The sequence below is a fragment of the Mesoplodon mirus genome (assembly GCF_964341445.2).
Source record: "Mesoplodon mirus genome assembly, chromosome: 8".
NCBI lineage: Eukaryota > Metazoa > Chordata > Mammalia > Artiodactyla > Ziphiidae > Mesoplodon > Mesoplodon mirus.
Genome location: NC_138984.1, coordinates 8,593,853 through 8,608,307, shown reverse-complemented (window position 1 = coordinate 8,608,307; position 14,455 = coordinate 8,593,853). Strand labels below are relative to the sequence as shown.

The 14,455-nt window shown below is 37.7% G+C and overlaps 1 protein-coding gene across 1 annotated transcript in view; it reads left to right on the top strand.

Annotated features, from left to right (window-relative positions):
* Positions 1–14,455, top strand: part of PSMD1 (proteasome 26S subunit, non-ATPase 1) — a 105,105-nt gene that overhangs the window by 59,372 nt on the left and 31,278 nt on the right. Inside the window, exons 17-18 of the mRNA XM_082630016.1 lie at positions 3,666–3,780; positions 13,142–13,258. Of these exons, the coding sequence (XP_082486142.1) occupies positions 3,666–3,780; positions 13,142–13,258 (232 nt within the window). The remainder of the gene's footprint in view (positions 1–3,665; positions 3,781–13,141; positions 13,259–14,455) is intronic.

The window sequence follows — 14,455 nt, the reverse complement described above, 5'->3', positions numbered from 1 at the left end:
AGCAGTTTAGGGGAGGGGTGCCCTTTATTCCTCTTTCTGTACAGAATTCTGTGTATTGACTGAGGTATTTGTGGACTCTTTAGTTAAAGACGTTCAACAGGCACTTCAAAATTCAGGATGCTGCTCAGATTATTTGGAGTCTGTTGGTAGGGAGTACAAGGGAATTAAGCAGAGGGAATACTCTTAATTCCTGTGTCATTATGTTAATCCTGTGGCACTTACCTAATGAAAATATAAATTCATAACTCTACCAAGGGACTACCATGAGGTTTATGTCCTCACCAAATTCCCACTGCGATGGACCAAACCCACGTGCTTAGAACAGTGTTTCTGCCTATATACGTATAGTGCTATATTTTTTCCTCTTCTAGGGAAGATAGATTAGAAAAAACACATATTCTTGAAAGCATTTTGATTTATTAATACAATTTAATATTGAGGTTGTACAAAATATTCAATAAACAGTAGTTAATAGTATGTTTAAAAAAAAGGAATTCATATGTGCACTTTATGGTTAGATAATATGGTATGGTAGTGACTTGTGCATATGACCTTGCACAATTCCTGCTCTCTGGAAGATTGTACAAATAGTAAGTTGGTAAGATGACTGTTAGCTACAAACCAAGAAATTTTATTGAAACAACAAATCAGAACTTAGTTACCTGTTTCAGTGTTTTACTTTTTAAAGTAGGCCTTCCCTAGCCCTTTATGTGGTCTCCCTACTGGGAACTTCAAAGCACATAAAATTAAAAGATACTCAATTAGCCCTTATGAAGTAACTCAGAGGTACTTGTTAACTCTCTCTTTTTTGATTATCTAGCTGAGTTAAAAACTTACATGAGGAGGGGAACAAGAAGGGCCTGATATTTTTCCCAGTGATTAACCCTTAGGACTTGAACCTAATAGGAAATACTTGTTGGTCAAGTCTCTAAATATATATTTAGTTTGGCTCCCTTTGTCTTTTATTAAGTAATAAAAATTATTTTATCTTTAGTACCTAGCACTGTGCCGCTAATTTAAGTACAGAAGACACAGTCTCTATCCTTGACCCTTGAGACATGTGCAGTCTTGAGTGGTTTTATTTATAATTTGTTATAATTTGTTATGTGATAAGATGTTTGAGTTTGTCAGAGGATTTGAGTATCAAAGTATGGACAGAACTGGGCTTCCCTGGTGGCCCAGTGGTTATGAATCCGCCCTGCCAATGCAGGGGACACAGGTTTGAGCTCTGGTCCAGGAAGATCCCACATGCTGCAGAGCAACTAAGCCTGTGCGCCACAACTGCTGAGCCCGCGCACCTAGAGCCCGTGAGCCACAACTACTAAGCCTGCACACCTAGAGCCCGTGCTCCACAGCAAGAGAAACCACTGCGTTGAGAAGCCCGTGCACTGCAATGAAGAGTAGCCCCCGCTCGCCACAACTAGAGAAAGCCCGCACACAGCAGTGAAGACCCAATGCAGCCAATAATTAATTAATTAATTAATTGGGAAAAAATAGTTAAACAACGATGCTGTCAACTATTCTCCAGCAACCTCTTTGGTATGATACCGCCTTTAAAATTTTCTTTTTTTTTTTTTTTTTTTTTTTTGCGGTACATGGGCCTCTCACTGTTGTGGCCTCTCCCGTTGCGGAGCACAGGCTCCGAAAGCGCAGGCTCATTTGCCGTGGCTCACGGGCCCAGCTGCTGTGCGGCATGTGGGATCTTCCCGGACCGGGATACGAACCCCGTGTCCCCTGCATCGGCAGGCGGACTCTCAACCACTGCACCACCAAGGAAGCCCTCATTTTTATTTCATAGGAATATTTCTCATTGATGAAATGTCCTGTAATAATGAACACTGATTTGAAACCTTTGATGATTGATTCATTTTTAAAAGCCATAGAATTGTAAAGTGGAACAGACCTTATGGAACTTTTAGTCCAATTCCTTCTTTTTCCGATGTGAAAAGGGACCCCAGAGTGTATGGTTAATTGAACCTTGTCTAAAATTATCCCAGCTATTTAGAGGCAAAACAGGAACTAGAACATGGGTTTTTTACTTCTTATATAACTTACTGTTATTTACCTAAGTACTCATTAACTGAAAGCATATGTGTATTTGCTCATTTGTTTTTATATTATTCCTGCATGATAGTCAAGAAATATTATCTAGTTACAGAAAAGAAAATTTAAATGAATTGCCTAATGTCATGTACTAAGAAATTAACAAAACTAAGACTAGAACCCAGATCTTCTGTTTCCTAGTACATTGCTTTCTTTATACTGTTCTTCTGTATTGTTGCCACTAGATTGTTTACAGATTTTTTGTACTAGGAACTAGCTTCATCAAACTGAGAAAGAACATTTTCAAGAAAGAGTGATAGCAGAGTTCTACCTTTTTTTCTTTTTTGAGGTATGGTTGATATATAATATATAAGTTTCAGATGTACAGCATAGTGATTCACAATTTTAAAAGATTATGTTCCATATATAGTTACCATAAAATATGGGCTGTATTCCCTGTATTGTACAGTATATCCTTGTAGCTTATTTATTTTATACGTAGTAGTTTGTACTCTTAATCCCCTACCCCTATCTTGCCCCTCCCCCGAAATCCCACCTTTATAGACAGTTTGCATAAACTTGGCTCTACCCCATTTGAAATCTGAATTTACCATTCACTGGAGGTTGAGGCTAGAGGACAATTTCAACAGAATTATAGATTTAAATTGGTCTGTAGGTAATAACTGCTTTCATTCACAACAGGATACTTTTTAAAAAAAACGTTCTATTGAAATGTAATATATTAATAGTCTCTTTTTTAAGTTTTTATTGAAGTGTAATATACATCTAAAAACATCATAATTAGCCTACAGCTTGATGAATTTTCACAACTGAACACACCTGTGTAACCAGCACCTAGTTCAACATCAGTGCCAGCCTTCCCGAAACTCCCCTTACACTCTCTTCTAGTTACTACACCCATCCTGCTGCCGCCTCAGGAGTGACCACTACGACAGGATAGTCCTTCCAAGATGAGATCAGATACTTCATTTGTCAAGGTTGTCCTCTCTTCTGTATTTGCTGCAAATAGGAAGAAGATGAGAAAAGAACAATTTCTCTGTTCTTATCAACACAAAAATAATTGCTGAAAACAAAAAAAAAATCAGAATCTTTTCATACCAAGTCTTATTTAACAATTTAATATTCAATCAGAGTAATACTGGGAGATTTAAATCTTTTGTGCAGCTTTGGAAACATCTTGGAGTCTCTGTAAGTGACTTTTGTCTTCTGAAACAAGACACAGAGTAAGCAGGAGTTACAAGAATGGACGTAGGGCAGCGTTCCCCGTCCCCATTACCCCCACCCCCCACCCCGCCTCGTCTTCCATGGCTGTTCCCCACCCTGGAGAAGACACAAGGGAACGAGTAATGCTGTGATGCAGAGCTGTGGTTGAGGGATCACTGATATGTTCCTCTTTCTTGGCATATATTCTCTGAATGTTGACGATAGCTTTCTAATATCAATAATTAGAATTCTGTTGGAGATTTTTAATTCTGCAACTTCTGTGTTAAATATAACTCTGTTGCTTCCCATAACTTTCAAAAAATTGTTTAAAATTCTTCCATCTTGATTTAAAATATGTTATCTATAACACTGTCTTCACTTTCTCTGTTTCTCATCAGGACCCCTGAACAGTGCCCCAGTGTCGTTTCATTGTTGTCAGAGAGTTACAATCCTCATGTGCGTTATGGAGCTGCAATGGCCCTGGGCATCTGCTGTGCTGGTACAGGAAACAAGGTAAAGGCCAAAGCCAATGCGGTCAGTTCTTTTCTGGCGCCAGACTGTTTTCCCTAGCCGAAAAGTTTATGTAACAGTTGTAAAAATACAAGTGTGGTGTGATCTGTAAGACTTAACTTGCCTCACAAGTTAAGCTTCCCAGAACTTCCTCACTTAACTATGCTGGATTGCTCAAAGCCGTTTAAGAACAAACCACCACATTACATGGATGGCTCTAATGAAAACAATGCTGTTGAATTTTTTATGAAAGCATTGATTTCTTTAAAAAGAAGAAATAGTATTTTTTCTTTGAAAAGCTACTCTGGCCATTTTACATTGTTATTTTACATGTTTAATTTGCATAATAAGTATTGTGGAAATCAAAGTTCTTATTTGAGGCCACCACAGTCAACTCAGTTTGATTTTTTTTGTGTGTTTGTTTTAAGTTTATATTTAACTGCTGTTTGCCTGTTTTCTCCTCAAGAACATAATAGATAACCTGGTATTTGTTAAGCCCACAAAAGTGACAAAATAAAGACTGGGGTTAGGTACATTGATGATTTGAAAACAGTTTGTCGTGAGAGTCATAAAGAAATGCACCAATGCTTTAATAACAAGTATTCTTGATTCACAGCAATAACATAAATCACCACATTTTGCCTTTCATAGAGCACATGAACACACCTTGGCCAGTTCCCCAAAAGGTGCACTTTTCTTTTAATAGCACACAGGCATGTGTGTGTGTGTGTGTGTGTGAGAGAGACAGAGAGAGAGAGAGAGAGAGAACAAGAACATGGTTATATTCCCAGTGTCTTTACATCAGAAAGGAGCTACTTTTTAAAAATCATCTCTTGTCCAAACTAAAGTAAAGCAAAGCATAATTATTAGTTTATTGATTGATTCCAGGAATTAGATTTTAACTTGTGTGACTTTTTCTCTAAAAAAGAGTATTAGTATTGGATACAAATAATTTTTTTCTAGTCATATAAAACATTATTGAAGCTAGGAATTAAAATAGGCATTTTCACTATATGTGGCAAGAATTGTATAAAAATGTATAGACATGCCCTTCCAGTATTCTCATTCTGTCTCCTTACCCTGCTTTATTTTTCTTCATAGCACTTATCACCACCTGACATATTTTTACACCTATTTATTTATTGTCTGTCTTCTCTCCACTGAAATGTAAGGTCCCTGAGAACATGTTGAATGTTCACTGCTAAAACCTAAAGTCAGACAGACCTGGCACATAGTAGAGTTTCAGTAAATATTTGTCAAATGAATGATGAAGGGAAGATCATTTTAAGGATATGATGATGAGCAAGGTGGACATGGTCTCTGTCCTCACAGTTTTTCTTTTTAAATGTTTTCATTTCTTTTGGAAGAGAATTTCTTACATGAGAATGTATCTTCAGTGTTATTAGAAAAGTCATTGTGTCTATAAAATACAGTTTATAGAAATAGGCCTTCATTTTTTTCTAGGACACATCTGTTCTATAAACAAAGGAAAAATATAGATGGATGTTTTACTAAGTATTTTCTCCCTCCGGTGTTTAGTAGACATTTATGTCAGACCTCATAAGTTAAATGTAAATTAGATTTTTGTCTTTCCAGATTATTCTAAACTTAATATGGTATCTAGGAGCAAATGTTCTTTGAGACACAGTATCTGACAAGTTAATTCAATGAATATTCTTCATTACTCATACTAAACAAGTCTGCTTTATTTCTAGATAGTTTGTATGATCTACGTATCAATACCTATCTGTCTGAAGCTTGGCACATTAATTTTGTTTCTTAAAAGCCTGAAACACCTATTTATTCTAAAATGTATCTTTGAGGTCATATCACATACCTCAAAGGCCAAGTTAGTGTCTTTTTTTTTTTTTTCTTCTTTTTTGTGGTATACGGGCCTCTCACTGTTGTGGCCTCTCCCACTGCGGAGCACAGGCTCCGGATGCGCAGGCTCAGTGGCCATGGCTCACGGGCCCAGACGCTCCGCGGCATGTGGGATCTTCCTGGACCGGGGCACGAACCCTCGTCCCCTGCATCAGCAGGCGGATTCTCAACCACTGCACCACCAGGGAAGCCCCAAGTTAGTGTCTTTTAACTTACAAGTTGGAAATTTTCTTATATTTTTATCATGAATACTTCATAAACAATATTGACAATATGAGTAACGTTTGCAAAACTTTCTCTTCTAAACAACAGCACTACATTTTTCAGGGAAGTGAGGAGAAAGAATACATTTATATGGTATTTGTATTATCTATTAATCGCTCTGATTTTTCTTTTTTGAATTTTTGAATTTTATTTTATTTTTTTATACAGCAGGTTCTTATTAGTTATCTATTTTTTACATATTGGTGTATATATGTCAATCCCAATCTCCCAATTCATCACACCACCACCACCACCATCCCTCCGCCACTTTCCCCCCTTAGTGTCCATATGTTTCTTCTCTACATCTGTGTCTCTATTTCTGCCCTACAAACCGGTACATCTGTACCGTTTTTCTAGGTTCCACATATATGTGTTAATATACGGTATTTGTTTTTCTTTCTGACTTACTTCACTCTGTATGACAGTCTCTAGGTCCATCTACGTCTCTACAAATGACCCAATTTCGTTCCTTTTTTTGGCTGAGTAATATTCCATTGTATATATGTACCACATCTTCTTTATCCATTCGTCTGTTGATGGGCATTTAGGTGGCTTCCATGACCTGACTATTGTAAACAGTGCAACAATGAACATTGGGGTGCATGTGTCTTTTTGAATTACAGTTTTCTCTGGGTAAATGCCCAGTAGTGGGATTGCTGGGTCATATGGTAATTCTATTTTTAGTTTTTTAAGGAGCCTCCATACTGTTCTCCATAGTGGCTATATCAGTTTACATTCCCACCAACAGTGCAAGAGGGTTCACTTTTCTCCACACCCTCTCCAGCATTTGTTGTTTCTAGATTTTCTGACGATGCCCATTCTAACTGGTGTGAGGTGATACCTCATTGTAGTTTTGATTTGCATTTCCCTAATAATTAGTGATGTTGAGCAGCTTTTCATGTGCTTCTTGGCCATCTGTATGTCTTCTTTGGAGAAATGTCTATTTAGGTCTTCTGCCCATTTTTTGATTGGGTTGTTTGTGTTTTTAATATTGAGCTGCATGAGCAGTTTATATATTTTGGAGATTAATCCTTTGTCCATTGATTCGTTTGCAAATATTTTCTCCCATTATGAGGGTTGTCTTTTCGTCCTGTTTGTAGTTTCCTTTGCTTTGCAAAAGCTTTTAAGTTTCATTAGGTCCCATTTGTTTATTTTTGTTTTTATTTCCATTACTCTAAGAGGTAGATCAAAATATCTCTTGCTGTGATTTATGTCAAAGAGTGTTCTTCCTATGTTTTCCTCTAAGAGTTTTATAGTGTCTGTCCTTAGATTTAGGTCTCTAATCCATTTTGAGTTTATTTTTGTGTATGGAGTTAGGGAGTGTTCTAATTTCATTCTTTTACATGTAACTGTCCAGTTTCCCCAGCACCACTTACCGAAGAGACTGTCTTTTCTCCATTGTATATCCTTGCCTCCTTTGTCATAGATTAGTTGACCCTAGGTGCGTGGGTTTATCTTTGGGCTTTCTATCCTGTTCCATTGATCTATATTTCTCTTTTTCTACCAGTACCATATTGTCTTGGTTACTGTAGCTCTGTAGTATAGTCTGAAGTTACAGAGTCTGATTCCTCCAGCTCCATTTTTTTCCCTCAAGACTGCTTTAGCTATTCAGGGTCTTTTGTGTCTCCATACAAATGTTTAGACTTTTTTGTTCTAATTCTGTAAAAAATGCCATTGGTAATTTGATAGGGATTGCATTGAATCTGTAGATTGCTTTAGGTAGTATAGTCAGTTTCACAATATTGATTCCTCCAATCCAAGAATATGGTATATCTCTCGATCTGTTTGTATCATCTTTAATTTCTTTCATCGGTGTCTTAATAGTTTTCTGTATACAGGTCTTTTGTCTCCCTAGGTAGGTTTATTCCTAGGTATTTTATTCTTTTTGTTGCAGTGGTAAATGGGAGTGTTTCCTGAATTTGTCTTTCAGATTTTTCATCATTAGTGTATAGGAACGCAAGAGATTTCTGTGCATTAATTTTGTATCCTGCAACTTTACCAAATTCATTGATTGGCTCTAGTAGTTTTCTGGTAGCATCTTTAGGATTCTCTATGTATAGTATCATGTTACCTGCAAACAGTGACAGTTTTACTTCTTCTTTTCCAATTTGGATTCCTTTTGTTTCTCTGTCTTCTCTGACTGCCATGGCTAGGACTTCCAAAACTATGTTGAATAATAGTGGCGAGAGTGGACATTCTTGTCTTGTTCCTGATCTTAGAGGGAATGCTTTCAGTTTTTCACCATTGAGAATGATGTTTGCTGTAGGTTTGTCATATATGGTCTTTATTATGTTGAGGTAGTTTCCCTCTATGCCCACTTTCTTAAGAGTTTTTACCATAAATGGGTGTTGAATTTTGTCATAAGCTTTTTCTGCATCTATTGAGATGATCATATGGTTTTTATTCTTCATTTTGTTAATATGGTGTATCATATTGATTGATTTGTGTATATTGAAGAATCTTTGCATATCCAGGATAAATCCCACTTGATCATGGTGTATGATCCTTTTAATGTGTTGTTGGATTCTGTTTGCTAGTATTTTGTTGAGGAATTTTGCATCTATATTCATCAGTGATATTGGTCTGTAATTTTCTTTTTTTGTCATATCTTTGGTTTTCGTATCAGGGTGATGGTGGCCTCATAGAATGAGTTTGTGAGTGTTCCTTCCTCTGCAATTTTCTGGAAGAGTTTGAGAAGGATGAGCGTTAGCTCTTCTCTACATGTTTGATAGAATTCACCTGTGAAGTGATCTGGTCCTGGACTTTTGTTTGTTGGAAGATTTTTAATCACAGTTTCAATTTCATTACTTGTGATTTGTCTGTTCGTATTTTCTATTTCTTCCTGGTTCAGTCTTGGAAGGTTATACCTTTCTACGAATTTGTCCATTTCTTCCAGGTTGTCCATTTTGTTGGCATAGAGTTGCTTGTTGTAGTCTCTCAGGATGCTTTGTATTTCTGCGGTGTCTGTTGTAACTTCTTTTTCATTTCTAATTTTATTGATTTGAGTCCTCTCCCTCTTTTTCTTGATGAGTCTGGCTAATGGTTTATCAATTTTGTTTATCTTCTCAAAGAACCAGCTTTTAGTTTTATTGATCTTTTCTGTTGTTTTCTTTGTTTCTATTTCATTTATTTCTGATCTGATCTTTATAATTTCTTTCCTTCTGCTAACTTTGGGTTTTGTTTGTTCTTCTTTCTCTAGTTCCTTCAGGTGTAAGGTTAGATTGTTTATTTGAGATTTTTCTTGTTTCTTGAGGTAGGCTTGTATAGCTATAAATTTCCCTCTGAGAACTGCTTTTGCTGCATCCCATAGGTTTTGGATTGTCATATTTGTCTCTAGGTATGTTTTGATTTCCTCTTTGATTTCTTCAGTGATCTCTTGCTTATTTAGTAACGTATTATTTAGCCTCCATGTGTTTGTGTTTTTTACGTTTTTTCCCCTGTAATTGATTTCTAATCTCATAGTGTTGTGGTCAGAAAAGCTGCTTGATATGATTTCAATTTTCTTAAATTTACTGAGGCTTGTTTTGTGACCCAAGATGTGATCTGTCCTGGAGAATGTTCTGTGTGCACTTGAGAAGAAAGTGTAAACTGCTGTTTTGGGATGGAATGTCCTATAAATATCAATTAAATCTATCTGGTCTATTGTGTCATTTAAAGCTTGTGTTTCCTTATTAATTTTCTGTTTGGATGATCTGTCCATTGGTGTAAGTGAGGTGTTAAAGTCCCCCACTATTATTGTGTTACTGTCAATTTCCTCTTTTATAGCTGTTAGCAGTCGCCTTATGTATTGAGGTGCTCCTATGTTGGGTGCATATATATTTATAATTGTTATATCTTCTTCTTGGATTGATCCCTTGATCATTATATAGTGTCCTTCCTTGTCTCTTGTAACACTCTTTATTTTAAAGTCTATTTTGTCTGATATGAGTATTGCTACTCCAGCTTTCTTTTGATTTCCATTTGCATGGAACATCTTTTTCCATCCCCTCACTTTCAGTCTGTATGTGTACCTAGGTCTGAAGTGGGTCTCCTGTAGACAGCATATATATGGGTCTTGTTTTGTATGCATTCAACTAGCCTGTGTCTTTTGGTTGGAGCATTTAATCCATTCACGTTTAAGGTAATTATCGATATGTATGATCCTGTTACCATTTTCTTAATTGTTTGGGGTTTGTTTTTGTAGGTCCTTTTCTTCTCTTGTGTCTCCCACTTAAAGAAGTTCTTTTAGCATTTGTTGTAGAGCTGGTTTGGTGGTGCTGAACTCTTTTAGCTTTTGCTTGTCTTTAAACTATTGATTTCTCCATCGAATCTGAATGAGATCCTTGCTGGGTAGCATAATCTTGGTTGTAGGTTCTTCCCTTTCATCACTTGAAATATATCATGCCACTCCCTTCTGGCCTGTAGAGTTTCTGCTGAGAAATCAGCTGTTAACCTTATGGGAGTTCCCTTGCATGTTATTTGTCATTTTTCCCTTGTTGCTTTCAGTAATTTTTCTGTCTTTAATTTTTGTTGGTTTGATTACTGTGTGTCTCGCCATGTTTCTCCTTGGGTTTATCATGCCCGGGACTCTCTGTGCTTCCTGGGCTTGGGTGGCTATTTCCTTTGCCATGTTAGGGAAGTTTTCGACTATAATCTCTTCAAATATTTTCTCAGGTCCTTTCTCTCTCTCTTCTCCTTCTAGGACCCCTATAATGCTAATGTGGTTGCATTTAATGTTGTCCCAGAGGTCTCTTAGGCTGTCTTCATTTCGTTTCATTCTTTTTTCTTTATTCTGTTCCACAGCAGTGAATTCCACCATTCTGTCTTCCAGGTCACTTATCCATTCTTCTGCCTCAGTTATTCTGCTATTGATTCCTTCTAGTGTATTTTTCATTTCAGTTATTGTATTGTGCATCTCTGTTTGTTTGTTCTTTAATTCTTCTAGGTCTTTGTTAAACATTTCTTGCATCTTCTCGATCTTTGCCTCCGTTGTTTTTCTGAGGTCCTGGATCATCTTTACTATCATTATTCTGAGTTCTTCTTCTGGAAGGTTTCCTATCTCCACTTCATTTAGTTGTTTTTCTGGGGTTTTATCTTGTTCCTTCATCTAGTACATAGCCTTCTGCCTTTTCATCTTGTCTCTCTTTCTGTGAATGTGTTTTTTGTTCCACAGCCTTCAGGACTGTAGTTCTTCTTGCTTCTGCTGTCTGCCCTCTGGTGGATGAGGCTGTCTAAGAGGCTTGTGCAAGTTTCCTGATGGGAGGGACTGGTGGTGGGCAGAGCTTAGTAAAACTTTAATCCTCTTGTCTGCTGATGGAGGGGCTGGGTTCCCTCCCTGTTGGTTTTTTGGCCTGAGGCGACCCAACACTGGATCCTACCTGGCTCTTTGGTGGGGCTAATGGCAGACTCTGGGAGGGCTCACCCAAGGAGTACTTCCCAGAACTTCTGCTGCCAGTGTCCTTGTCCTTATGGTGAGACACAGCCACCCCCTGCCTCTGCAGGAGACCCTCCAACACAAGCAGGTAGGTCTGGTTCAGTCTCCTATGGGGTCACTGCTCCTTCCCCTGAGTCCCAGTGCACACACTACTTTTTGTGTTCCCTCCACGTGTGGAGTCTCTGTTTCCCCCAGTCCTGTTGAAGTCCTGCAGTCAGATCCCGCTAGCCTTCAAAGTCTGATTCTCTAGGAATTCCTCCTCCCATTGCCGGACCCCCAGGTTGGGAAGCCTGACGTGGGGCTCAGAACCTTCACTCCAGTGGGTGGACTTTTGTGGTATAAGTGTTCTCCAGTCTGTGAGTCACCCACCCAGCAGTTATGGAATTTGATTTTACTGTGATTGCCCCCCTCCTACCATCTCACTGTGGTTTCTCCTTTGTCTTTGGATGTGGGGTATCTTTTTTGGTGAGTTCCAGTGTCTTCCTGTCAATGATCGTTCAGTAGTTAGTTGTGATTCCAGTGGTCTCTCAAGAGGAAGTGAGTGCACGTCCTTCTTGCGCACTCCACTATCTTGAACCAGTCTCTTGCTCTGATTTTTCTTAAGTAAATAAATCGACGTAAAAGGAAATCTGAAGTCATTCCCCCCATGCCCCCCCCCAAAAGGATTCAATTTATTCTTCCTTTACTTGGCTTTGGAACAAAGGACATTTGAGAAATGACATACTGTATTAAAATAAGTTTGATAATCATATAAACTAATTGCTTTGTTCCTCCAAATTTATACCTACCTAAGGATCTTGTAAGGGGCACTGAACAAAGGTCCTGCAGGGTGTGTAATAGAAGTTATATGGAGCAAAAGAGTTCTTGGTCAAATACAATGAACAGATGCTGGGCTATGCAAAGGTCTAGTAGTTTCTTTAGTAAGGTTTCTTGAACCTTTTGTTATGATATGTACACTCCTGGAGCCCTTGGTGTGCTAGATACATTTTTGAATCAGAAGAGGGGGTGATATACAGTATGCAGGAGCTCCCAAACTTATTTAATCAAGGAATCCTGTTTTCTAGAACTGGTATTCTGAAGAATATGATATTGGGGATATCCTGGTAAACATTTTGGAAAATCCCACCGTATGTGGGAAGTGTAACCATGGAATCATTTCTAGTCGTATTTGACTTAATTTGTGTTGCCATTCTCCTAGCAGGTAAAATCTTTTTTGTTTTGGGAGTTTTGTTTCTCTTTGTTTTTTGTTTGTTTCAATTTACATTCGATTTATTTAATTTTTTAAATTAGATTTTGTAAAATCATCTTAAGATATTATCTTACCCTAGTATTTGAAGGAAGTTGGATACTTAGAGTCAGACTGGCCTGAGTTTGCTACATTTATGTGATTTTTGGCAATTTACTTTACCTGTCTCACTCTGTTTCTTTGTTTATAAAGATTGTTTTGTATTGCTGTTATTGTTGTTTTAGGATGAAGAGGATTAAATGGATAATATATATAAAATATCTCCCACTGCACCTGGAAAACAATAGGTGTTTATCAAACATTAATCTCATTTTTCTGCTTTTTCTTTTTTATCTCTTTTACCCCAAGACAGGAGCACTTGTGTTGTAAGCTTCCTTTTCACTTACCATCAATTATATTGAAACTTAAAGCATACTCAGTTCTGACTGTTGCATCCAAGTAGTCTTAAATTAACTTGTGATTACGATGTTGGATGAAAATATTGACTTAGAAAGACAGTAACTAATCTGAAAATTTAGCTATATAAACTTTATTAAAAGTTTTTTTTTTAATGCTTTCAGGAAGCAATTAATTTGCTAGAACCAATGACAAATGACCCTGTGAACTATGTGAGGCAAGGAGCTCTCATAGCTTCGGCTCTCATCATGATCCAGCAGACTGAAATCACTTGTCCCAAGGTGAGCAAACAAAAAAAATCTCTAGAAGAGAGCTGGTTCAGGCTTTTCTTTGATAGCTTATCTTCTTTTGAGGACATTTCTACCTCAAATATGGTGTACACTGAACTCACAGAAAGTAAAGAGGTAGGAGAATAGGAAAACTTTAAGTATATAATACTCTTTGATTGCATTTTTTATAAATTTATGGTCACTTTGTTAATTCAGTTATATAGCCATACTTGAAAAATTAGAACTCATGGGTTGACAAAATCATAAAAATCAACTTGAATTTTTGCCTCCTGCTGTCCTTTTAAAATTTATTCAGTAGGATAACTTGTTCCTGTGATACAAGATACAAACTAAGTGGTCTGTGATTTTTTTTGATCCATCCTTCTGAGGTAATAAAAACTTTATATAGTATATACAATCTCAGTTTAGAAATGAGTACATCCAGATTCTCTGTTAGAATGTCATTGCCCTCATTGGACATCACTTGGGCAGGGTTTCAAATGGCTCCAGGAAGGCTTTCTTTCTTCCAGTGACCACTGATCATACTAGGCTCACCACATGCTCACCACATGGTCTCCCTGAAGCCCATCTCTAGGCTTAGAGTTAGTGGGAAAGACATAAAGCCCAGTTTTCCCCGTAGAGAAATCCTTTTCACATATCCTTCTATTGATACAATCAAGTCCTCATACATACCGTGTCAATGACCCCAGAACAGATTTTGAGGCATCTGTTTTAAAATTTCCTCATGATAGTCTCTCAGACCTCATTTCAGACTTTGGTATCTAATGTATCTTGGCACCTCACCCAGAACTTCTCATTTTGTTGAGAAACAGAAATTGCATAAATCTTATTACATATACTAAAAATTACCATGTTTAACATGTTTAATAGATGTATATAGCTTATGAAGAAATTTCAGATCTTTAATTCTTTTTTTTTTTTTTTTTTTTTTTTTCCTTTTTTTTTGCGGTATGCGGGCCTCTCACTGTTGTGGCCTCTCCCGTTGCGGAGCACAGGCTCCGGACGCGCAGGCCCAGCGGCCATGGCTCACGGGCCCAGCCGCTCCGCGGCATATGGGATCCTCCCAGACCGGGGCACGAACCCGTATCCCCTGCATCGGCAGGCGGACTCTCAACCACTGCGCCACCAGGGAGGCCCAGATCTTTAATTCTTAATTTAAAGTTAGGGCATTTAACAACCTTGTTTAAT